We start from the raw sequence: 26,661 nt of genomic DNA, 5'->3' as shown, positions 1-26,661 counted from the left end.
TTGTTTATCGGGCTCTCTATGACCATTAGCTTTTCGGATTTTTGTTTTCCTTATTTAAATGACTAGTGGCAATATTGTTCCCAGCATAGCTGGGTTAGGCACACCTCTCAGATTTATTAGTTGGAATATTAGAGGTATGGGTAACCCTGTTAAGAGATCTAAGGTTTTCGCACATTTGAATCGTTTAAACTCTGATATAGTATTTTTACAGGAGACTCACCTTTGCATTAAAGATCACCATAGATTACATTGCCCTTGGGTAGGCCAAGTCTTCCATTCTAATTTTAATTCAAGAGCAAGAGGAGTTGCCATTTTAATTAATAAGAAAGTTCAGTTCTCCTCCACTGATGTTATTGCTGATAGGAATGGCAGATATATTATAGTTGTTGGTACCCTAATGCAAAAAAAGGTTTTGTTGGTAAATGTATATGCCCCAAACTTCAATGATGCCGAATTTGCCAACAGACTGCTCAGTAATATCCCCTCTCTTGATACTCACCTGCTGATCCTGGGAGGAGATTTAAATTGTGTTTTAGACCCCAACTTGGATCGTTCTAACCCTCGTAATTTGACTCAGTCTGCTATGTCTAAAACGTTCTCTGATTTTATGAAGCAGAATGGTTTAATTGATCCGTGGAGATGTCGTAACCCTTCTATTAAAAAATTTCCTTTTTCTCCCCGGTGCACCTTTCATACCCTAGGATAGATTATTTTTTTATTGACAGTACCCTTAATTCTTGTGTAAGTTCCTCTGATTATTTAGGCATTGTGATATCTGACCAGTCACCTTTGCTGTTAGATATTCAGTTTTCCAACCATGTGCGCAGCCCACCTCCTTGGAGACTTAACTCTCTTCTTTTGGCAGATAAAGAGTTTTGTGATTTCATTTCAAAATCTATTGATGAGTTCTTGTTTTTCAATCAGAATGATGACTCTTCATATTCATTGCTTTGGGAGACACTCAGATGTTACCTGAGAGGCCAAATAATTTCCTATTCTGCTTTTTCTAACAAAAAAATACTGTTAAGATAAATAAACTTACATCTGCAATCAGAAACCTTGATCAAAGATATGCCCTGAATCCTTCTCCGGAACTACTGAAGCAGCGCTTAGATTTGCAAGCAGAATTTGATCTCATTTCAACTAAAGAGGCTGAGCGCTTGTTGCTACGCAGTCGTGGCTCATACTACGAACATGGTGATAAGGCCAGTCGTTTATTGGCACATCAGTTACGGCGTCAAGCCACTTCCTGTTTGATACCTTGCATTAAAAATGCTAATGGCACTATCACTATGGATTCTCAGGAAATAAACGCTACTTTTAAACCATATTATTCTTCATTATACAAATCTGAATTTCCTACAGACAACACCAAAATGAATGAATTTCTTCAGAACCTTTCAAATCCCATCATTGATGCTAATACTGCTGGACAACTGGACTCTTCACTCTCCCTTGAAGAAGTATCTAATGCAATTAAAGCCATCCAATCTAACAAAGCCCCAGGCCCTGACGGGTTTCCAACTGAATTCTTTAAAATATTCACTGGTAAATTGACTCCATTACTTTTAGCTGTATTTAATGAATCCTTAGAAAGAGGTTCATTACCACCAACTTTAACTCACGCTACTATAGCTCTCCTTCTAAAAAGTGACAAAGACCCAACCAGCTGTGGTTCCTATAGACCATTATCTCTGCTTAATGCTGATTTAAAGGTGTTGGCTAAAGTAATTGCATCTCATTTAGAGAATGTGCTTCCTCAAATAATTTCTGAAGAGCAAAATGGTTTCATAAAGGGCCGTCAGTTGTTTTTTAATACTTATACACTATTTAATATAATTTACTCGAAACATTCGGCTGAACTTCCTGAACTGGTGATCTCTTTAGATGCTGAAAAGGCTTTTGATAGGGTAGAGTGGGAGTACCTATTTGCGGTTTTGAGGAAATTTGGTTTTGGGGATAAATTTATTTCATGGATTCACTTCCTTTATTCATCTCCTAAAGCCAGGGTCCATACTAATGACGTTTACTCTGATCACTTTGCCCTTGGACGTGGATGTCACCAAGGTTGTCCTTTGTCACCTTTGCTATTTGCTATTGCTATTGAGCCTCTTTCTATTACATTAAGATCTTCCCCCTTATTCAAAGGAATTACTCGCAACGGAATTGAATATAAATTATCGCTGTTTGCAGATGATTTGTTATTGTATTTAATTGATCCTCTACATTCTATCCCTGCTGTCTTAAGTATTTTGGATAATTTTAGCACCTTTTCAGGTTATAAATTAAACCTAGGGAAAAGTGTGTGCTATCCCATTAATGTTACAGCATGTCATCTTCAACAGGAAGATTCACCTTTTCAATTTAGTCCTTCGGGGTTTAAATATCTAGGTGTTAACGTGACTCATTCTTTATCTAGCCTCGCATCTGCTAATTTTACTCCTCTTATTTCTAAGATTACATCTGATATTAAACGATGGGATAACCTCTCCCTATCATTAATTGGCAAGATTAATGTTGTTAAAATGAATATATTACCCAAATTTTTATTTTTATTCCAGTCGATTCCTCTTTTTCTGCCAAAACATTTTTTTGATTCACTGGACAAGATAATTTGTTCTTTTATTTGGGGTGGGAAGTCACCTAGAATTCGGAAAACTTTACTGCAGAGATGCAGACTTAGTGGAGGTCTTGCTTTACCCGATTTTTTAGCCTACTATTGGGCTGCTCACATTCATAAGCTCTGCTACTGGTTAAAATCTCCCGGATCCTCTTGGTGTAAATTGGAACTATCATCCTGTAGGGGATCTTCTATACCTGCCCTGCTTTGTTCTTCCTTACCCATAAAACCCGCTCTTTATACTAACAATCAAGTGTTTCTTAACACACTTAAGATTTGGTATCAATTTAGACGGCACTTTAAATTTGCATCAGTGTCTCCTTTGGGCCCTCTAAATAACAACCATTTATTTCCTCCATCTATTTCGGATTCAGCATTTTCAGTATGGCGAGCTCAGGGTACTACACAACTTAAGCATCTGTACATAGATGGTGTCTTTGCTAATTTTGCCAATTTATCATCTCGTTACAATCTACCTGTTTCTCATCTGTTTCACTATCTCCAAGTTCGCAGTTTTGTTGCTAAAGGTTTCCCCAATTTCCCCTTTTTACCTCCGAAACAGCGGTGGGAAACCATGCTGTCATTTATTCCTCAGCACAGAGGTAATATTTCTAAGTTATATGGTTTTATTTTGGCACTCAACAACCACTCAAATGTTAAAGTCAAGTGTACATGGGAAAGAGAACTGGGGGTACAAATAAACGATGAGTCCTGGGAACAGGCTTTAGCGAGGGTATGATCTACCACCTCTTGTGCTCGTCTTGGACTTATTCAATTTAAGGTATTATACAGGGTCCATTTCTCTAAATCCAGACTCTCTGAACTGTATCCTGAAGTGGCAGACATGTGTGATAAATGCAAAGGCTCTCCTTATCATCTTAGCGACATGTTTTTTCTTTGTCCTGATGTAAAAGGTTTTTGGACGGGTTATTTTACGTCAACTGTCCTTGAGGTAAACCTCCAACCATGTCCTTTGATTGCTATATTTGGGATTCCTGACCCTGTGTTAGCACTTAGCTCTATACAAAAGGATATTATTGCTTTTACATCCCTACTAGCTAGACGTTTATTATTGTTGCATTGGAAGTCGGCTAAATATCCTTTTTCTCGGTGGCTTAAAGATGTCATGTTTTTTTTTAAACTTGAGAAAATTAAATACACAATGAGAGGATGTACAGCTAAGTTTTATCAGATATGGCAACCCTTTATTTCATATTTCACTAATTTAGAGGTACTGCCTGATTGAATGTATGCCTATGACTGTTGTTCTCTTTTTGTATTGCATAAATATCCAATAATATGTATGTTGGTCATATTGAGCTCTGCTTGGGAGTGGATGGGGGGGTTTGTTACTGTTTATGTTTAAAAAAAAAATATGTTGACTTGTATTTTGTGATTGAAAGTATTGTATTATTGTTATCTTTTCTCCAATAAAAATATATTTTAAAAAAAAATGATTGTTTTGTATGCCTGTTTAGGTGTGATGCATTAAAAAAAGTGAAGCTTACTGCCGGCTCTGTCACGGATGAGCGGGTTGGACCCGAGCAGAGAGCCACACTAGCAGGGCTGGCTGGAAAGAAAGTGCTTTATTGTTGGGGGGTGAATAGTGGCTAGGAGGCCGGGCCGGACTGAACACAGCTCCGGGGGCGGCGCAGGATCCAGGGGCCCCTCCGGGGGCGGCGCAGGATCCAGGGGCCCCTCCGGGGGCGGAGCAGGATCCAGGGGCCCCTCCGGGGGCGGAGCAGGATCCAGGGGACCCTCCGGGGGCAGAGCTGGAGGGAAGGCGCAGAGCCTCTTAAGGGACTCGGGGGAGGCCTTATGCCTTTCTAAGGCCGCTGAGGTCCCAGGAACAGGAGGCGGGGCGTCGACCCCCACGGGAACTGGAGGCGGGGCGTCGACCACCGCAGGGACTGGAGATGGGGCGTCGACCACCGCAGGGACTGGAGGCAGGGCGTCGACCACCTCTGCCAGAGTGTCCATGAAGGTCTGGGCTAGATCGGAGAGTGAGGAGGTGCCTAAGCCCTCCGGAGCTGGAGCCGGGGGGGCCACGGTGCCTCCTGGCACGGTGTCTACGGCGGCTGGGTCTCTCGGCGGGTGGTTCTTCCTGTTGCGGGGAATCCGAATCTAGTTGGCTGCCAGGGGTAAGTCTCAGAGGACCGGGCATGTTGGTCAGGGGGGTGTCCAGGAACTCCTGAATGTAGTCGGGTAAATAGCCAATTAGCCCCGGTTGCTGAGCCGCTAATCGAAGACCCCGGATCACTGTCTCCTCCTTCCTCCACTCATCATGTAGATCACGTAGTGCAATAAAGTATACACTGTTCTCCAGACAGGAAAAGAGAACTACCAGGGAGGAGCCTTGAGTCCAGGTCGAATCATCAGTCGAGTCCTCTCTTGGGGTCGGGGTCTGGTTCCGGGGTTCCGAGAACTGTGCCGGGGTCCGGTTCTGGGGAACAGAGGTCTGGTTCGAGGTCTGGTTCTGGGGAACAGAGGTCTGGTTCGGAGGAACAGAGGTCTGGTTCAGGGTCTGGTTGAGGGGAACAGAGGTCTGGTTCAGGGTCTGGTTCAGGGGAACAGAGGTCTGGTTCCGGGGAGTGGATGACAGGAATATGGCCCCCATATAGACAGAAGGCGGAGTGTTAGCGTGGGGTCTCTGTGGAACTGGAGCCGGGGCAACTCCTGGCGTTTCGTTTCCGGCAGCCAGGTCGCTTGCCGGCTGACTCCCGAGCAGGCAGGGAGACAATTTCGGGCTGGCTCTCATATGAGAAGCTGGGGGGAGGCAAACCAAGGGCTCGGTCCAACAAAACATCACACAGTTCTTGGGAGGAAATAGAAAAAGGCGGAGACTGAGTACCTCTCCTCCGGGGTCCATGCTGCCTCTTGGAAGGTGGTTTTATTGCCAGGCGGGTTCCCCAGAAGGGAGAGGAAGTGTCAAAACTTGTCATGGGAACTGGAGAATCGGGAAACGAGGTGAGGAGCAGTGTAAAAGGGGTTCCAATAGCGGTGATGGAGGAGGCTGTGGGGGGGAAGAGAATTGTTCCAAACCCTGGTGGTGGGATTTCCGGGTCCTGTTGTTGGCCAGATTGTTCTGTCACGGATGAGCGGGTTGGACCCGAGCAGAGAGCCACACTACCAGGGCTGGCTGGAAAGAAAGTGCTTTATTGTTGGGGGGTGAATAGTGGCTAGGAACGGGGGGTCCAGGCAGGAACAGAAGGGGTCCAGGCAGGAACGGGGGTCCAGGCAGGAACAGGGGATCCAGGCAGGAATGGGGGGTCCAGGCAGGAGGAAACCGGTGATGAATTGCTGGGGAAAACGGACGAGGGTTCTGGGTGGCTGGATCCCGGACAGCTGGGTCTGAGCGGAGGCAGGAGAAAACAACGTAAGGAAAAGAGGCAGGAACTCAACAGATTATGCAAGAGGCTAGAGAGTGAACTGAACTGCATGGTCTTTGTTCAACAATCTGGCAGGGAGTGGAAGGATGAGCCGGTTCTTATTGCTGAGGTGTGTAATCAGGTCGATGTCCTTCAGCTGTCCGGGAGCCGTGGAGGTGGTTGATTGCCTGAGTGGAGTCAGCTGGGAAGCTGAACTCCACTCAGGCACCGAGCTGTAAGGGAAAGACAGGGCAGAGGAGTGGATGGGAGACAGAGAGAAACTGAGTGACAGAGAGGGGAGCATGAATGGAAGAGGGGAGCAAGAGAGGGAGAAGAACCAGATGGGAAAGGGTATTGGGGATGTCAGGTGGGAAGGACGGGGGTGAGGAAGGAGCCCTGACAGGCTCACTTGATGGTAGTATGTATTTGTCGATTTTGTGATGCATAACCCCCCCCCCCAAAAAAAAAAAAAACAAACAAAAAAAACAACAAAACTGAGGGATAATGTGTCACAAGATTTCTTTTTTCCTTTTTTTTTCCTTTTCCCTTTTCTTCCCTCCTTCTTCCCCTCTCCTTCCCCCTTATTCTTCTTTATAAATATATATGTATTTTATTTTATTTATTTATTTATTTTTTATTATCCTTTTTTTTCCCTTTTTATTTCCCCTTCCCCCTTCACTCCTCCCCCATCCTCTCTCCTCTCATCCCCCATCCGTTTTTAAACTATATACAATAGCAAACAAAAATAGTACAAGTAAATCAATACAGAAAACAATAACGATAATAATAATAATAATAATAATAAATAGTAAACCAAGGCAGCAAAAACAAAAATAAAATTAAAAAAAAAAAAAAAAAAAAACAGGCAAGAAAGTAGGCTTTTCTGCAGTGGGAAATAAAAAGTTGCAAATGGATGAAACATTAGAGGAGCTGGTCAACAAATTAGTTTTGTAGGAAATTTATGAGTGTGGTTTGAAATTGGGGGGATCCATTGTCATAAAATCAGGTATTGTTGATTGGTACTCTGTAAGAATATGGTCAGATGAGAATTTTTTCCATTGGGGTATGCTTATTGACGTTTTTGATTTCCAGTTAGTGAGTATGGTTTTCTTGGCGATGGTAAGGGCTGTCAGCAGGAGTTGAGTGTATGAAGGGTTAAGTGTGGTGGATGATATGTCTCCCAGTAGGCAGAGTGAGGGGGATAATGGGATGTGGCAGTCCAGGAGGGCAGTTTCCATTTTCTGAACTTGGACCTTCTGAAGCTTCTTCAGCTCTGAACTCATGATGAAACTCTGAATGATTTCAAGCAGGAACTTTGTCTCCTCAACTCACATCTTTTATTCTTTATTCAGATTGTTTCACTGCAGTTTGTCAGAGATCAGCTGTGATTCTCTGGTCTCAGCTCTGAAGTCCAACCCCTCCCATCTGGAACATCTGGACCTGAGCTGGAACAACCTGAAGGATTCAGGAATGAAACATCTGAGTGGTTTTGTGGAGAGTCCAGACTGCATCCTGAAGACTCTGAGGTCAGTTCACTGACTGTCTGTTACTGTTGTAGATCTGATGTGTTTAATGACAACTGAAGCTCATTTCTGTTCAACAGAACTTCCATCCATGAAGCTGTAAATCTGCTCTGCTTCACATTTTCTGTTTTTGTCCTAAATTGAGTTTGTTGTGACAAAAGTGGAGTGTTTGTTGCAGAAAGTGTAGAAAATGTTGAGTGTTAGTTGTTAAAGTAAATGAATGTTTGTAATTTGAGCTGAAGAGTCACATCTGGATCCAGAAGATCCTCTGAACTCAGATCAGTTTGAAGAGACAAAGTTTAGTGAGTGAAGTCTAAATATTTCTTTGGTTTGTGTTGAGTTTTATTTGACTGATCCTGATCCTGTTGATGATGCAGCATGTTACTGATGTGTGGACATGAATAGGTGGATGAATGTTGAGCTGACATGTGGATGATGTGTGTAGAAGGCTGACATGATGATGATCCACAATAAGAGAAGGACAAAGTCACTGTGCTGCTTTTAGAGAAAAGCTGATTGATGAGGACAAAGTAATGTTGATCTGCACATTCAGAACCTGAACACATCTGATGGATCATCAATGATTTTATACACATCTTTGATTCTTTATTCAGATTGTGGCGCTGTGGTTTGTCAGAGATCAGCTGTGATTCTCTGGTCTCAGCTCTGAAGTCCAACCCCTCCCATCTGGAACATCTGGACCTGAGCTACAACCACCTGAAGGATTCAGGAGTGAAACATCTGAGTGGTTTTGTGGAGAGTCCAGACTGCATCCTGAAGACTCTGAGGTCAGACATCATGTTTTCAGTGATTCAAAGTTCTCATCTTTGGGTGAATGTTTCTTTTTTTCTCATCAGTTTTAATGACTGCTGTGAATCATCCACAGAGTTTTTCTTTTTAAATGTAGTAGGGAGTCATAAAGTCTAGACTCAGTCCAGACTCAAAGCTAAAGTGTCCTTAAAGTTCTCTGTGCTGAGCTGATAGAAGTCAGTGAGTAGAAGAACTCTCCTCACCTGTCAGCACCTGTTGTGTGTCACATCACTGCAACACTTTAACTGGAAGCTCACCAGTGGCACAAACTCTCTCCTTCATCCTTTCCAGCATTTGGAGCTGTAAGATGACTGAAGTAAAGACAGTGGCTTTATCTGCTGCTTAACCTTTAGATGCTTTCACCTTTCTGTCCTGGAAGCAAATGTATTTGTCCTCTGTGGTCCAGCAGCTTCTCCTCTGGTAGAATAAATGAACAGATCTCATTGATGAAGCTGCATGTATGAAAAGAACATTTGCAGGAGATTTAAGGTTGACTTGATGCATAGAAATCCAGATTTCTTCAGCTCTGAACTCATGATGAAACTCTGAATGATTTCAAGCAGGAACTTTGTCTCCTCAACTCACATCTTTTGTTCTTTGTTAAGACTGGAGGGCTGCAGTTTGTCAGAGATCAGCTGTGATTCTCTGGTCTCAGCTCTGAAGTCCAACCCCTCACATCTGGAACATCTGGACCTGAGCTTGAACAAACTGAAGGATTCAGGAGTGAAACATCTGAGTGGTTTTGTGGAGAGTCCAGACTGCATCCTGAAGACTCTGAGGTCAGTTCACTGACTGTCTGTTACTGTTGTAGATCTGATGTGTTTAATGACAACTGAAGCTCATTTCTGTTCAACAGAACTTCCATCCATGAAGCTGTAAATCTGCTCCGGTTCACATTTTCTGTTTTTGTCCTAAATTGAGTTTGTTGTGACAAAAGTGGAGTGTTTGTAGCAGAAAGTGTAGAAAATGTTGAATGTTAGTTGTTAAAGTAAATGAATGTTTGTAATTTGAGCTGAAGAGTCACATCTGGATCCAGAAGATCCTCTGAACTCAGATCAGTTTGAAGAGACAAAGTTTAGTGAGTGAAGTCTAAATATTTCTTTGGTTTGTGTTGAGTTTTATTTGACTGATCCTGATCCTGTTGATGATGCAGCATGTTACTGATGTGTGGACATGAATAGGTGGATGAATGTTGTGCTGACATGTGGATGATGTGTGTAGAAGGCTGACATGATGATGATCCACAATAAGAGAAGGACAAAGTCACTGTGCTGCTTTTAGAGAAAAGCTGATTGATGAGGACAAAGTAATGTTGATCTGCACATTCAGAACCTGAACACATCTGATGGATCATCAATGATTTTATACACATCTTTTATTCTTTATTCAGATTGGAGAAATGCAGTTTGTCAGAGATCAGCTGTGATTCTCTGGTCTCAGCTCTGAAGTCCAACCCCTCCCATCTGGAACATCTGGACCTGAGAGGAAACACCCTGAAGGTTTCATTAGTGAAACATCTGTTAGATCTTGTGGAGAGTCCAGACTGCAGCCTGAAGACTCTGAGGTCAGTAGAAGGTTCCATCAGTCTCTGCTGCTTCCAGCAGTTTTCTACTAAACACAGTCAGTATCAAAGCAAAGATCCAGTGTCTCCTGTAAACCTGCAGCTTCTCAGTGAAGCTGTGAGAGCAGAATGGAGACAGAAACACAGAGACAGCAGTCAGCCAATCAGAGGAGCCACAAGCTTGTTGTCATGGTGTGTTTGATGGATGTGAAGCCAACTGTTGTTGTTGTGTTGATGTGTTGAGGAAATAAAGCTGATTCCAGCTGACAGCCTTCCAGATGTGCAGAGACAGTGGTCCTCCTTCATCAAAGTGTTCATCAGATCTGATCTCACTGTTTGTTGTCTCATTCCAACAGTGATCAGCTGATCAGTGTGATGTTTGTCACAGCTCTGAGATCAGTGAGACTGAAGCCTGCAAACCAGCGCCTCTTATTTCACAGCATTTAGTAATTCTCTCAACATTTCCTCTCATTTTACCCACATTTCATCATTTTGTTCAATCATTAGATGAAGTAAAATCACAGAATGTTTTTATTTACATGTAAACTGTGGAAACAAACAGGATAAAACTAAATAATGTCACAATTATTAATTTGTTCTTTTACAGTGTTTGGCCTCAAAATTACACAATTTTTACTCTATTTAAATCATCAGAAAATCAAAATATTAATCACATATTTGCTGCTATTTGAAGAAAACATTCTGAGTATTATGACTTTAAAATGATAAATAATTGGGTTATTTCACTGATATTTGATCATTTTGTCAAATTACAGATTTTATATCAGTGAAATCACAAAACTATTATTAACTTGATCATAAAACGAATGTTTAACTGAACTTAATTCTGCTACAAATATCTTTATTTTTCCATAAATGTCCTGTTTGACTCTCAGTATTTTTCCAGGTTTTGAAGCTTCCAGAAGCATTTGAACATATTTAGTGTCTCTTTGCTGCCAGACTCTGAGTTTTTCTGGAGCAGATGAGATGTTGATGGACACTCAGAGACTGTTGGTTTAAATGGAGCAGCAGTAAATCCATGAGTGAAGAGTTTGTGCAGTAATGAAGCTTGATGACTGTCAGCAGTTTGTTTCCACTGTGGATGCAGTGAAATGTGCAGAGAAACACACCTGATGCTGACAGTGTGTGCAGGTGTGTGAGCTTGGAGCTCAGTGTGTTCACTCCAACACGTTAACATGAAGCTGCTGCTCTGAACACGTCTGAAGTCCTGATGAGCTGCTGATCAAACTCATTCATCTCCTCTCATCTTTCTTCTTCTCTCTGCAGATGGAAGTGATGCTGATCAGGACGGTGTTTGTTCTGAGAGGATGAAGTGTGTCCTGATGATCCAGAGGTTGAAGCAGCAGCAGCAGCTGGTGTGTAGAGACTCTGACTGGTCCATGTTACTGGGAGGTGGAGAGCTTCATGCAGCAGTGACTGACAGGAAGCAGAAGAAGTGGAGATGAGTGTCAGTGCTGCAGAATGAACTGATGTGAGAACAGCTGTCCAGCATGGTCCCTGTGTTCCTGTGGATGTGACAGAGGATCATCAGTGGATGTGGACTGCTCTGCTGCTGCTCTGTCCTTCAACTGAGACTCCTGTGTAGATCCTGGATGGATGTTTAATGCTGCAGCGCCGCCCTGTGGAATGACGGAGTACTGCAGTTAATTTACACACAACTTTTCTGAACAATGTGATGAGTTGAAATGAAAAAAGCTCCATCCAGCCTCTCTGGGTCCAGACCTGTGAATGTGTCCTCTGCTCTGAGTCCACTGATGTCTGATATCAGTCAACATCCAGCATGAACGTTTGAGGCTCCAACAGCAGCCTGGTGTCGTCATTTAACTGATAAATAACTTGTAACAGAAGATAAAACCTGAACAAAGTGGATTTAATCAGAGTTTGACTGTCTGAACAGAGTAAAACATGTTTATTATCTGTAGATTTGGTGTAAAGTCAGTGAACAACAGCAAAGTGAAATAATTTCAGTGTTTGACAGAAAGAGAATCCTCAAAGTGTGATTATTCTTCAGTGAGTCTGAATGGAGCCAGCAGGAAGGTTTGTTCCTTCATCACAGCTCAATCAATGTAAATATGTTCCTCTGGTTTTCTTCCCGTTGTAAACGTTCAGATACATGGAGATCTAATCCTGATGCTCCTCAGCAGAGCTTCACTGTTTCTCCACAGTGCTGATGTCCTGCTGCAACAGACTGACTTGATGAAGAGAATCTGTTGATCAGAGACTGAAGTCCTTCAGCAGGATTTACTGAGCGGACAAGTCAACAGTGTCTGCTTTAATACACTGAATAAAGTTTGTTTCTTTGTTCCCACAGAGTGAATAAAGTGTTTTCTGTGTTTTAATTCAACTGTGATGTGACAGTAGAACTGAGGTGGTTTTCCTCCTGAAAAACACAGTTCAGTCTGCAGGTTTACAGCAAAGTTAAAGGAAGCAGCAGTTTGAACAAAACAAACCTGAGTGAAGCCTGAACTCTGATCCTGATGTTAACTGAGTTCTGTTGGACTTTCAGCTCCTGGGACTTCTTATTTCTTCCAGGAGGTGAAATGAAACTTCCTGTGAGTCTCATTATCTCTGATGGAGATCCCAGATAAACACCTATAAACCACTGAGACCAAAATATAATGTTTGGATTCAACTAAAGAAAATAACAGCTGGCATCAGTCTGAAGACTAAGAATGAAATTATGTCCAACCAACAAACTACACTGACTCTGAGGAATTACCTTTTCCTCTGCAGTCAAAGCTGTATTTAATTATTTATTGATTAGAAATGTAAAGATCTACATGAAGTAGTTCTGAGTTTTTAAACATTATTTCAATAAAGTTTGAACTGTTGTCTACATTATTACATCAAGTTTATCAGCTGGAAGTCTTAAGTTGTGTTTAACAGGAGACTTGAAGAAAAATCTTGAATTTTCGTCTCAGCATGAATTTGTTTTAAACTGGGGTTAAAGTGACACATTATTGACTTGATGCAACGTTCTTCTGTCAGCCATCAGAATAATGAATCTTTCCAGGCTTCTGTAAACCAGGAAATGAGACATTTTATCCTGCAGTTCTATGTTTAAGGAGGTGGTGGAACAGTGTAGAAATCAGAGGGAAAAGAGGTTCCTTCTAACTGCAGAACCTGCCTGAGAACCATCACCTCCACTAGTTTTCCTCAGTTCCACAGTAATCCACTGATAACTGCAGAACCCAAACCTGACTACTCCTACCCTGACTAACCCAACTAACACTCCCCCTACTAACCCTAACCTTTGAGAATCTATGTGGGGGAAAACCAGAACTCACTGATTGACAGACTGAAGCAACATCTGTATCACATACGCTGAATGGACAGAGCCACGGTTTATATTTACACTTTCAGGAACACTCCATAGACAATGTCACAGTTTTTGACCTGGAAAAATTTAGATTGGTCAAAACAACAGAGACAGCAAAGAGAAAGGAGGTGGATTAACTGAAAACCTGCCATCCAACAGACCTGAATGAAAAACTGGGACAGCAGTTGGACATTCTGTCTCCATCTCCTGGACAAAAAATGCACTGCAGTGGAGTTTCCTCACAAGACGCCAACATCTGTAATGTGAAAGCAGAGAAGGGTTCATTCAGGATGGAACCATTCTATGATGAACTGCATTATTGGATACTCTATGACTTGCTCTTTTAGATGTGTATTTTTATTGGAGCTTAGCTTTGTTTTTAACATTATATTTTGGTGTTACTGATTTTATCACACTTAGTGGACATGTTGTTTTACATCCATATGAGTTTGAATAATGCATGAATAGAGGCACCAGAGGCCTTTAGCTGAGCAAGTAGCTGCTCTCTTCTTCATTGAACACAGGAGGAAGCTAATCTTATAGCAGCAAAGATGTTCTCACCAAAACAGAAACTTGACCAGGAAAACTGCATTTTTCAGGTAAAATGAGAAACAGATTCCCTCTTCACAGAGTTCAAAGGAAAACCAATGTGTTTAGTGTGTCATGAAACAAAACCAGCCATGAAAGAGTTCAATTTTAGTCACAACACCACCACACACAAAGACAAATCTGAAAGAAACAGTGGAGCCGCTGCAGCCGCTATCGTCACTGACCTCAAAAGGAAAATTCACCGACAGCAGAGCCTTTTCACCAAAACCACCACTGCACAGGAGTCAGCTCTGAAGGCCTCTTATGTTGTTACCTTTGAACTCTAAAGCAAAGAAACCTCTGTCTGACAGGTCTGTCAGATGGTGTGCAATAGAGATTTCTAAATCTTTCAGAGATCCATCCATCCTCTGTACACCACTTTATCCTCACTAGGGTCATGGGGGGTGCTGGAGTCTATCCCAGCTGACTCAGGTGAAGGCAGGGGACACCCTGGACAGGTCACCAGTCTGTCACAGGGCTACATATACAGACACACAATCACACTCACATTCACACCTACGGACAATTTAGAGGAACCAATTAACCTCAGCATGTTTTTGGACTGTGGGAGGAAGCCGGAGTACCCGGAGAAAACCCACGCATGCACAGGGAGAACATGCAAACTCCATGCAGAAAGATCCCAGGTCCAGGCTGGGTCTTTCAGAGATGACATGGATAAAAACTTTGAAACCGTTTGTCTCGTCACACAGTGACACAAAGAATTATCGATATTTAAAATCATGTTGAGGAAAAGCTAAAAGAAGTAATGAATGACTGCTAATATTTCTCCTTAGTGCTGGATGAGAGTACAGATGTGACAGATGTGAGCCAGCTCCTCATTTTCACCACAACCATTGACAGTTCATCAGAAGTTCATGAGGAGTCACTCAAACTGGTGTCTTTGCATGAGACCACAAAGGACACGGATATATTCAGCGCAGTAGAAACGGTAGGAAATGAGCATGGGGGCCGTTGTGACCGACGGTCCATGCAGAGAAGACACACTGGATTCTGGTCTTCTCCATCAGAACGGAGCTGAAGGCCCGTACTGCACTGATCATACATCAGGTGGGTAACTATTGATCTGATTCTATTGGAGGAGTTTATAATAATGTGTGTGCAATGTATTTTCACAGTCTGAGTATTATTTATTTTTAATTTCCAGGAGGCCGTCTGTGAACTTCATCCACATCATGGATTTAGTGACCAAAGTCACTGACCTTATTGGAGGGGGGAACAGGGCTCTCAGTCACACAAACTGTGTTGTCTTTTTGGAAGAGGTGAATGCTGCCTCTGGAGATTTACAGATGCACACTGACATCAGATGGATGAGCTGCAGAAAGAGTTTGTGTCTGACAGATGAAACTCTGTTCCAACTCATGCAGACTGGAAGCACATAAACTGACACTGACATTCAGAGTATTGTGCAGCAGCAGGTGAGACCACAGGTGTCTCATTAGGACACATGTTCAGATCCAGGTGGAGGTGAGGAAGGCTCTGTTCAGGACTTTACTAGAAACGTCCTGTGGAATAGCAGGGTTGTGTAAAAATAGTTCAAATTAAGTCATTACCACATAAACGTTAGTTGTTGCACTTTGTCTTGGAGTTCTGCACTTTTTTGTATAAAATACGTGTTTTTTACAGAAGCATGAGCAGAGTTCATTTGAATGTTAAAAACTATAAAACCAGAACAATAAACACTGTAAGTTGCCACGATATATGTGTTACTTTGTTTTTCATAAACTTTAAAATGTGTTTATATGAAGCAGACGATGATGAAAACTCACAGATACAGTGTGGCCCCCGGTGGTGTTGAGGGAAAAATGTGTCCCTCTCTGTCCTTAAAGTGGCCCATCCCTGCTCTAATGGTTAACGCTGTTTAATGACTGATTCACATGTTGTAGGACTTCTTACTGCAGTGTAGATTGGAAAAATAAACTCCCAGAATATGACCAAAGTAATGATGAACACTACAGTTATTACATTTAAATTACAGCACAGATGAGCTGAAGAATAAAATCCTCTCCTAAAGCTGAAGTGACTGCAGGCCTTTCTGTCTTTCAGTGCTTGGAAAACTCTATGAAACAGGAAATCTGTTCAGGGTCCCTTTAAAATGAACCTCTGCTGCTGATGCTGATGCTGATGCTGTGACGTCTGTCTTCATCTCAGGTGTCTCATGTTCGTAGCTCTTCGTAATGCCAGGACAACTTATTATTCATCTTTAATAGATGAGAACAAGAACAACCTTAGGTTTCTCTTTAGCACTGTAGCCAGGCTGACAAAGAGTCAGAGCTCTGTTGAACCTTGTATTCCTTTAGCTTTAACCAGTAACGACTTCATGAGCTTCTTTACACATAAAATAGTTATGATTAGAGATAAAATTAATCTGGCCCTTCCTACAAATGTCACAGATGCTTTTGAATTGGCTGTTAGACCTGATGAATCTTTAGAATTCTTCACTCCTATATGTCTCTCTGAACTAATTTCAACAGTTTCTACATCCAAACCATCAACATGTCTTTTAGATCCTATCCCAACTAGACTCTTCAAGGAGATTTTACCTTTAATTAATTCTTCAACGTTAGATCTGATTAATCTCTCTCTAGTAACAGGCTATGTACCACAGGCTTTTAAGGTTGCTGTCATCAAACCTTTGCTTAAAAAGCCCACTTTAGATCCAGATGTGTTAGCTAACTATAGACCGATATCCAACCTACCATTTCTCTCTAAGTTGCAAATCAATTATGTGAACACTTACAAAGGAATAATTTGTTTGAATGTTTCAGTCAGGCTTCAGAGTGCATCATAGCACAGAAACAGCTCTAGTGAAAGTTACTAATGACCTTCTCATAGCATCAGATAATGGACTAGTCTCTATACTTGTTTTGTTAGATCTTAGAGCAGCGTTTGACACAATCGACCACAACATTTTATTACAGCGTCTAGAACATTGTATTGGCATTAAAGGGACAGCACTGGACTGGTTTAAATCCTACTTATCAGATAGGTTCCAGTTTGTGCATGTCAACAATAACTCTTCTGAGCATACTAAAGTTAATCATGGAGTTCCTCAGGGTTCTGTCTTAGGACCAATACTTTTCACATTATACATGCTTCCTTTAGGCAATATTATTAGGAAGCATTGTATTAACTTCCATTGTTATGCAGATGACACACAATTGTATTTATCTATGAAGCCAGATGAAACTGATCAGTTAGCTAGACTGCAAGATTGTCTTAAGGACATTAAAACCTGGATGACTTTTAACTTCCTACTGCTAAATTCAGACAAAACTGAAGTCATTGTATTTGGCCCCAAACATCTTAGAAACTCGCTTTCAAAGCAAATAGTTACTCTGGATGGCATCACGTTGGCCTCCAGTACTACTGTGAGGAATCTTGGAGTTATTTTTGACCAGGACATGTCCTTTAACTCACACATAAAGCAAGTCTGTAGGACTTCCTTTTTTCACCTGCGTAATATTGTAAAAATCAGGAACATTCTGTCTCAGAGTGATGCAGAAAAATTAGTTCATGCTTTTGTTACTTCCAGGCTTGACTATTGCAATTCCTTATTATCTGGTTGTCCAAATAGCTCTCTCAAACATCTACAGTTGATCCAAAATGCTGCTGCGAGAGTACTGACAGGAGTTAGCAAAAGAGATCATATTTCCCCTATACTTGCTTCTCTTCACTGGCTTCCTGTTAAATCCAGAATAGAATTTAAAATCCTTCTTCTGACATATAAAGCTCTTAGTAACCAATCTCCATCATATCTTAAAGATCTGATAGTACCATATTATCCTAGTAGAACTCTTGGCTCTCAAGCTGCAGGCTTACTTGTTGTTCCTAGAATTTCTAAAAGTAGAATGGGAGGCAGAGCCTTCAGTTATCAGGCGCCTCTCCTGTGGAACCTGCTCCCAGTTTGGGTTCTGGAGGCAGATACCCTCTCTATTTTTAAGACCAGGCTTAAAACGTTCCTTTTTGACAAATCTTATAGTTGGGGCTGACTGGGTGACCCACAGGGGTTCGGCTTGTGTCTTCATTTGCACAGTTGACTCCTTCTTGGACGTCCCTTCGTTCTGCCTCTAGTCATGCTGCTATAGGCCTATAGGCTGCTGGGGGACTTTTCTTGATGCACTGAGCCCTTCTCTATCTACCTTTACATTTAATATGTATACCGTTATTGCAGTACATTCACTCTGTTTCCCCCTGTGCTATTTCTCCGAGTGTCCCTGGTCCCAGAGCTGGATGCTTCAGATCTGTGGTTGATGTTCCACCAGCTGGTCCAGTCTCCATCATGTCCACTGTGGGATGCTGCTGCTGACCTTCCTCCAGCCCTCTGCTTCCAACTCCCTTTTTCCACCAGTCAACTCTGCATCGCCTTCACTATACTGTTATGCTAACTTACATACTGTTTGAATTTTACTGCTAGCTATATATGGAGTATGTTTAATGTCAGAGCCGTACATCATCAGAGTAAACTATGAGTCAGTTTTCAATGTTAGCTTATACTTTGTCTGTGTCACATATCCTGTCATGCATGTATCCAAATGTGTGTTGTGTTTTCCTTGCTTTCCCACCCCTCCCTCTTCTCCCATCCCTCCCCCTTCCCCTCCTCTGTCCCTCTCAACCCCCCCGGCCAGCAGGCAGATGGGTCCCCCCTATATAGAGCCGGGTTCTGCTCGAGGTTTCTTCCCTGTTAAAAGGGTGTTTTTCCTGCCACTGTCTCCTTTGGGCTTGCTCTGGGGGTCAGGCATATGGGTTCTGTAAAGCGTCTTGAGACGAGTTGACTGTAATTGACGCTATATAAATAAAATTGAATTGAATTAAAATTGAAATTGAATGTTCACTGTGAGGATCTTCTGAGTGAAGCCAACAGAAAGAAAACCTCATGTGGTTGTGAAGAAGGAGACTGAATGGACGACATCCTCAGTGAACCACTTCCTGTTTAACTTCCTCTGATGGAAGCTCAGACCAACAGTTTCAACCGTTTATTATTCTCTGTTCTTAGTATTCAGGGGTTCATTTATCACCTTTAACTTCATCTAAATGTAATATAAAAAGTCCATGTTATTTATAGCAGATATGCAGCATTAAAACATCAACACATTCATTGTAACCTTTACTGCACATTTAAAACTCCATTAGTTCACTGTTGTAACCTGTAAAGATGTGTAAACACATGAAATAAATGGATGAAATAAATAATGTGCTGCTGACAGTGAAGTGTAAAAACTGAACAGAGACAAGTTGTATTGTGAAGAGAGGAGCTGAATCTGTGGTAACACTTTGGAATAAGTGCACACCATAAAGCATTAGTAAATCATTCATAAATTATTTGCAAATGATCAACTCACTATTAATGAAACATTTACAAAGCATTCTTTGACATTAGTTCAGCATTTATAAGTACAGAAGTAGATGCCTTTCTAAATATGTAAAGGCTCAGATCTCGTCTCTTTATAAACATTAGTTAAGGCTTTTTAATCCTTAATAAATTATTTAAAATCATTCATAATTGATGATAAACTATTTATAAGCGCAGAATAACATGTTGTTCATTATTTATAACACTTTTGCAAATCGTATTGAACCTAAAGTAAGTTTTAATAAATGATTAGTTAATAGTGAAATTATGATTTGTGAAGGATTTACAGCTGACTTATAAACACTTCATTCATGTTAACAGCATGTGTAACCTGCTCAAACACAATAAGCATTAACTAAGCCTTAATTAGCAAATGTCAATACTTTAAATACATTTTGTAAACACTTTATTAATTGCTACTTTGTAGTCAGTAACTGAATAAACCCCTTACAAAGTATTTGTCCATGGTTAACTATCTCAAATATAAGGTGTTTGGACATCAACTAAGCCTTCACTAAGCATTAATTCAACATTTCTTAATACTTATAAGATGCTATATTTTCACTAGAATTCATTTGTAGATGCATATGACATATTTAGATAACAGCTGACCAACTCACTTTTTAAAAGGCAATTTATAACTACTTATGAACCCATTAAAAAATAAAATAATTAGTTATAAAGCCTGCATTAGTGCTTAGTAAAGTATTTCAAAGAGCTTATCTAAAGTGATGGTGACATTTCCATTGGAACTCATTAGTAGACGGATATCATATTGTCATTAACCAGAACATTATTTTTAATATCATACTCTAGAAATGCCTAACAACCTTAAAATAGTCATTTTAAAGCATCTACTGATCATTTGTAAAGTATTTCAAAGAGCTTTTCTAAAGTGATGGCATATTATACATTCTAACTGATTTATTAAAGTAAATGATCCAGAATTACATGCATGGGAATGAATTTAAGGGAAAATGTAAGAAGGAACACACAACAGAGGTAGAAACAAACACTTGTTAATATGAAACCTTGATTATTATTTAAAATACATACAAAATGAAATATTTCACAAAACTGGTTGTGAAAAAACGTTCTCTCCAAACCGTTCTCTCACCAAGGCTCTTCTCCCACCATTGCTCAGTTTGGCTGGACGGCCAGGTCTAGGAAGAGTTGTGGTCGTCCCAAACTTCTTCCATTTGAGGATTATGGAGGCCACTGTGCTCTGAGGAACCTTGAGTGCTGCAGAAATTCTTTTGTAACCTTGTCCAGATCTGTGTCTTGCCACAATTCTGTCTCTGAGCTCCTTGGGCAGTTCCTTCCACCTCATGATTCTCATTTGCTCTGACATGCACTGTGAGCTGTAAGGTCTTATATAGACAGGTGTGTGCCTTTCCTAATCAAGTCCAATCAGTTTAATTAAACACAGCTGGACTCCAATAAAGAAGCAGAACCATCTGGAGGAGGATCAGAAGAAATGGACAGCATGTGAGTTACATATGAATGTCGCTGCAAAGGGTCTGAATACTTCTGACCATGTCATATTACAGTTTTTCTTTTTTAATACATTTGCAAAAATTTCTACATTTCAGTTTTTTTCTGTCAAGATGGGGTGCTGAGTGTACATTAATGAGAAATAAAATGAACTTTTTGATTTTGGCAAATGGCTGCAATGACACAGAGTGAAAAATTTCAAGGGGTCTGAATACTTTCTGTACCTACTGTACATTAGTGTGTGTGTTTACAGTGTTTGCAAAATACCTGTCTACAGTCGAGCTTAATATCAGAATATTCTATTACTGTTAATCCCGCTATGAATATTAAAATACGCCGAACCATTTGTCCTGTATCATAGATACATGTATGACGTTTGCAGCAAATAAAATTTTTTAAAAAGCGTGAAAATCAGTTTAATATTCAGAGTTAAGATGGATTAAATGTGCTGTCAAACAGCGCTGAGTGGAGCGGCTGACCGGTCCAAGATGGCGGCCCCACCGCTCGTCAGCCCCAATAGGCAGTAGCGGTCGATGCGGTGTCTACTCTTTATTATGTCTATGGCTGCTCCGCCCAGAGAGAAGGAAAAAGAAGAAGAACGTCTCGCACATTTTCTTCAGTGTCTCTCCGCCGGGTCAGGAGGACCCGCCCCCTCACACACTATCAGCCAATCCCCTTTGAGGGCATTGCTCACAATGACCAATAAAACCAACAGAATACAGCAGGATAAAATAATGCAGGACTACATACAGTAATCTCAGCAGTACTTAGAGCAGTACTTATCTCGTATCCATGCACATGAAGTAGTCCCACATGAAAATCATGAAACTATTAGTAAGTGAAAAATAAATATATAGCTGCTCATAAATACTATTGGGACCTATTAACGTGTTGCAAAGGATTTCATTTAACCCCTCATGTTCTGTAAAATTGTAAGCCAGGTTCATTAATCATTAAAGCCACTTTTTGCAGTTTTTCACCTTTGAAAAAAATCTTTAAAAATCACATGTTCAGTTGAAGACAAAATTATTAGGCCTCTGTGAAATTTGGGTTGTTTTTTTTTTTCTTCAAAAAATTCCCAAGTGCAGTTAAACAGATCAAGGAATTTTAACAGCTTTTCCAAACATCCTAGTTTGATTTTGAATGCTTACATTATTTTACTTTGCACACAGAAACAAGATTATTAAACAACAACCAAACAAGTTGTCTTCAACTGTACATGCGATTTTTAATGGTGCAAAAATGCAACATGTGGCTTTAATGGGTGCTACTTATTTACACAGAAGCGGTTTTGCTATTTGCAGACGGTCCCTGTTCACTCGTTGCACCGCCGGCTGCTCATAGACGCCAATGTTATTTCTGTAGCTTGAAATACAGCGACTTTTGATAAAATTGGCCTTGTAGCACATTGTCTACCTTACAACGATTTGAAAGAGGCATCGTTCATGTTTTGACAACATATATCTCATGAGTTATTGATGCCGGAAGTCCGAATCTGTGAATATCTTTCCAACTTTACCGAACTCCGCCAGATTAATTGCAAACTAAACTAATGCACGTGTCTGAGTTTGCAAAGAACTAAAAGTGGACTTAATTTACAGCAATTTAGGCTGTACAATGGGCTGATTCATACGCCAATTGCCACGATTCATAATCTCAAATTATGTTTGTTTTGTTATTAAGCCTCCTCATTAGCCTCCTTGCATTAGAAGGCTAATGTGTCACCGGCCCGGCTCGTTAGCGTGCAAGCTAAGCAGTACCGTCTTTCGTCCATAAACTGTATATCAATTAAAACAGTACAGTTTCATGAAATAAATAAATTACAAGAAGTTGGATGTGTTATTTACTTGACCTGTGAGGCGTCACCTGCCCCGGTAGGTCCACCGGGTCCACCCGGCGTCTACTCTTTATAAATGGCTCATCGCGTTTGGAGCAATCGGTGTTTGATTACGTTCCCCTGTGACCTATGTGACCTCATTCCAGTATTTTTCTACTCGTACCCATAAACTTGAATTCGTCCTCACAGGGAAGACTTCGTAGTCGTAGAAATTAGAGTTGCACTCACAACTTTTAGGTTCATACTCGTAAAAACAATCCTAACCCTTAATTTATCAAACTCATGTATATGACAGCAGAATTTTGTGTACAAGATTTTTATTAACATACAAATGTTTAACATTACAAATACGAATGGTTAGAATCGTGGATGAATACTTTTGACAGTAATCTTATTCCATATTTATGTAGAGGTTATGGGTTAAAGGTTAAAGGTTAACCCTCATCATTTTGCATAAGATTAACAGTATATTAACAGATACACACATCAACTGCAGTGTGATGCTCATTTGTGTCTCACAGACTTTAAAAAAATGCTTCCATCAGTTTCACTTATAAGGAGACACAAAGGAGAATGCCATCCACCAATGAAGAGTCCTCAGACACCAGAAACCATTATAATGTTGAAGCAAAGTCCAAAATGTCAATATGAACAAACTGATGGAACAAAATTCTATTTTTGCAAGTTTAAAAAAATAAAATAAAATTGTAATAAGATCATTTTCTTACAGTTTTTTTGTGTGTGGATGTACATTCTAGCATGGATGGTGATTACAGTTTTAACTTGTTAAATTAATTCATATTTTATTGTGCTGAATTCAACAATTTCATATCAATATAATTCATTTTAAGATACATATTCTGATATTATTGAATCATCAATGCCTAACCATCTGTGGATGTTGTTAAAAAATAAAGTGGTAATATTTGTAAACATCAATACTGTTGCAATTTTGAAATGTTTTCACAAAACCCTGAAAAATCAAAAAAATAAATTAGTATTTTCTTGAATAGAGGCGTGCTAAAAACAGTTTTAAAGGAAAAAAGTACATCAGTATCATCAATGCTTGGGGTTCAGAGGGTGAAATGTTACAATAAGCAAAGATCACATCTAACGACAGTCAATAATAAAATAAAACTGTGTGAGAAAGATGAATATAATAAATAAACATCAGACCCAAATGAATGCATCTTTTCATGCTTTTTGATAATAACTGTGTATTCACCTTCACTTGTTTTTTCCTATAGAAAGAGTTATTGGTGGGGGGGTGTACGTTTGTTTTCAAGTCTTTTGAAGAAACTGCTGAGATGTCCAGTTCTACAAGTTGTCTTCTATAGTTCCAGTTAAAGTTTATTAAGCTCCATTGGTTCAGATCAGTTAACTATGGTAACATCCTTTCCTTTTCTAGGATTGACTTTGAATGAACTGGAATGACTGCCTGTATTTTATATGATACTGGTACATGGAAGAAATGATTCCTACCTGTAGTTTATGTTGTCGTCTCATGACCATGTACTGTTCTCAGAGAATTATCTTTGAGTTTGCCCACACAGCGCAACGGCACGGAATTGGAATTGAAATTAGAATTAAAACTGCAAAAGCATTTGAAAATTCAGCTTAGTGATGGAATTAGTCTTTGGAACAGTGTTCTTGGCATGTGATCAATTCTGGTAGCAGTCTGTTATAACTGGGTTACATTTTGAACTTTCTGGTGTAAAATCACAATTTTGGTTGTTTTGACACAATTTAAATAGATTTTTTTCCATGTTTAACTGGAAATGATAGTCTGCTGTATCACACTGACCAAAAATCACAAGATATGGTTCATCTTTGGATTTAACTGTGAATCTGTCAAATCTTCACTATTCTGTTGTTCCGTCCCGCTTACCATGGCAACAAAATCTTTCTCAGTCTCCAGTTTGTTACAGTATCACTCTGTGCAGTAAAGTTATTACACAGATGATGATGTGTAGCATGTGGTGTTTCTGATTTTTTGGAAGTCCTATCAAATTCCATCCGGTCGTTGACAGGACTTTGGGCTCAGACCTTTTCATCGTGTCCATTAAACCAGTGATAACAAAACGAATTGGTCACCTCGAGTGGTACCGGTACCGGAAACTTTGGGTCCGGGCCCATGGACTGTGTCTGAAACAGGCTGATGCAGGAAGTAAAGCTCAGCCTGACGTCTGCTGGGTCCTAAAGCCCCTCTGCTGCCTCCATCTTCCAACCAGGATACGTTAATGTCAGTGATCTACTGCTGGGAGTCAGCAGGTGTGTTTGTTGTGTTTCTCAGGTGTGTGATCACCTCACAGTAAAACATGCTGCTGGTAATTAAATGTAAAACTCTGATGGACTCACAGTAACCCGACACCATCTGACGTCAGATTTCTGTGGAGCTGTTTGGTTTGTCAGACTGGTCAGACTGCATCTCTGGGGTAGAAAGGTGTGTCTGCAGGCTGCTTCCAGCTCTGAGTGTCCAACAGTTTGTGAGTGTATCGGCTGCTTCACTGAAACATAGATTCACAGATGTGAGGAGAAAAGGACGAGGAGTCTGCCAGATGTGAGGTAAGATGAACTTATTCTCTCCTCGTCAGTCCAGGATGATGATCAATATCAGTAATCAATAATGTTAAAGAATGACAGCTGTGGTAAACTGTCTGACCTCAGTGGAAGTTGGTTATAGTTGAATTTGCAGCTGTTTATCTCTAAGTTTACAGCAGAGAAATGTGAAAATGTCAAACTGCCCTCATGTTGGGTCTGTGACAGACAACACAAACATGTTGTGTGGTTTTTAAATCAGACCTCAGGTCAGTTTAATGTGACGTTGGGCTGATGTGGAGTGTTTGTTTGGGACCGTGTTGACTCTGCTGCTCTGTGGGTGTTTAACAGTCGGTTGGTGGTAAAACAGCATTTTACTGACAAGAACCACAGTACAGATTTAAAAGTCGTTTATTAAATGTAAATGAGTGTTATGTTGGTGACGACTGCAGTGTGAGAGAAATCTGCATCAGGGATCAGCACCTGGGCCGACCGACCAATCAGGAGAAGGAGTAGAGAGGAAGAGGAGGCCGAAGTAAAGGGAGGGAGGAAGGGAGGGGCACAAGAAGCAAGAATGAACAAGTGTCAAAGACAGAGTGGTATGAAGAGTCACATGACAGGAAGTGGAGAGGCTGAGGTGTGGTACTGCTCCTGAACTTCAGCTACTAATGTACACTGGAAAAAATGCCCCGCTCAAAACAGGAAAAAAAACTTATTTTAAGGAACTTTGAGCTTGAAATGACTGAAAAAATCTGCCAGTAGGACAAGTAAAAATGTCTTGGTATTTTGAGGTGAAGGGTTTAGTTCAGGCAACTGGACTTATTGTGATCTTGAAGACGTTTCGCCTCTCATCCGAGCGGCTTCTTCAGTTCTAAAACTAGTTTGGAGAGTCCCAGGTATTTAACCACTTGAGGTGGAGGTGTGGCTAAGGCTGATGGTATCTACTGAAAGACTAAAGAAATCTTTCAACAACAGGTGTTGAATCCCAGTGAGGTATTAATATGCTAATAGAGGGGGGCCTGGTAAGAGTCGCTGATTTAACGGCCCACTGAGTAGCCTCCTACCTGTGACTCATCATCATGTGAGTCGTTGAGCTCACCTGAGGAAAGCTGTGAAGAGTGGTTAAATCTTCTGGGGAGAGCTCTTAAGGCAGCTTTGTATGTTTCTGAGAGATGGTGTCTGAGGCCTCCCCCACTGTTCAGAGTAGGTCGCTCTAGATGAACATAACTGGCCTGTTTCACTCCTCTCTCAAACCATCTGTCCTCTCTGTCTAGAATATGTACATCTGAGTCCTGGAAGGAGTGACATTCTCCTGTAAATGTAAATGGACAGCTGAAGCTCTTCTGTGTTGGGCCATGCGTCTGTGTAGAGGCTGCCTGGTCTCACCAATGTAAAGATCTGGGCAGTCCTCACTGCACTGGACTGCATAAACTACATTGCTGAGTTTGTGTCTTGGTGTTTTGTCCTTTGGGTGAACCAGTTTTTGAGTGTGTTTTCAGGTCTGAAATGAACCCGGATGTCGTGTTTGGAAAAAATCCTCCTGAGTTTTTCAGAAAGGCCTCCAACATAGGGGACAACAATGTTCTTTCTTTTGTTGTCTGGGTCTTCCCT

At 40.8% G+C, this 26,661-nt stretch overlaps 1 protein-coding gene across 19 annotated transcripts in view; it reads left to right on the top strand.

Moving 5' to 3' along the window:
• The window catches only part of LOC127537036 (NACHT, LRR and PYD domains-containing protein 3-like), a 79,639-nt gene that overhangs the window by 34,140 nt on the left and 18,838 nt on the right, over positions 1–26,661 (top strand). For 3 of the 19 annotated variants that reach the window (XM_051958688.1, XM_051958686.1, XM_051958685.1), the window contains exons 8-10: positions 7,341–7,514; positions 8,126–8,299; positions 8,927–9,100. In XM_051958688.1, the coding sequence (XP_051814648.1) occupies positions 7,341–7,514; positions 8,126–8,299; positions 8,927–9,100 (522 nt within the window). Of the gene's footprint in view, positions 1–7,340; positions 7,515–8,125; positions 8,300–8,926; positions 9,101–9,711; positions 9,886–11,169; positions 12,214–24,959; positions 25,078–26,661 lie in introns of those variants that run through there. The other 16 variants (XR_007946354.1, XM_051958692.1, XR_007946356.1 and 13 more) reach the window with 16 other exon arrangements.

This window comes from Acanthochromis polyacanthus, chromosome 14, assembly GCF_021347895.1.
Source record: "Acanthochromis polyacanthus isolate Apoly-LR-REF ecotype Palm Island chromosome 14, KAUST_Apoly_ChrSc, whole genome shotgun sequence".
In the NCBI taxonomy this organism is placed as follows: domain Eukaryota; kingdom Metazoa; phylum Chordata; class Actinopteri; family Pomacentridae; genus Acanthochromis; species Acanthochromis polyacanthus.
This window is presented reverse-complemented; position numbering and strand designations above follow the sequence as displayed.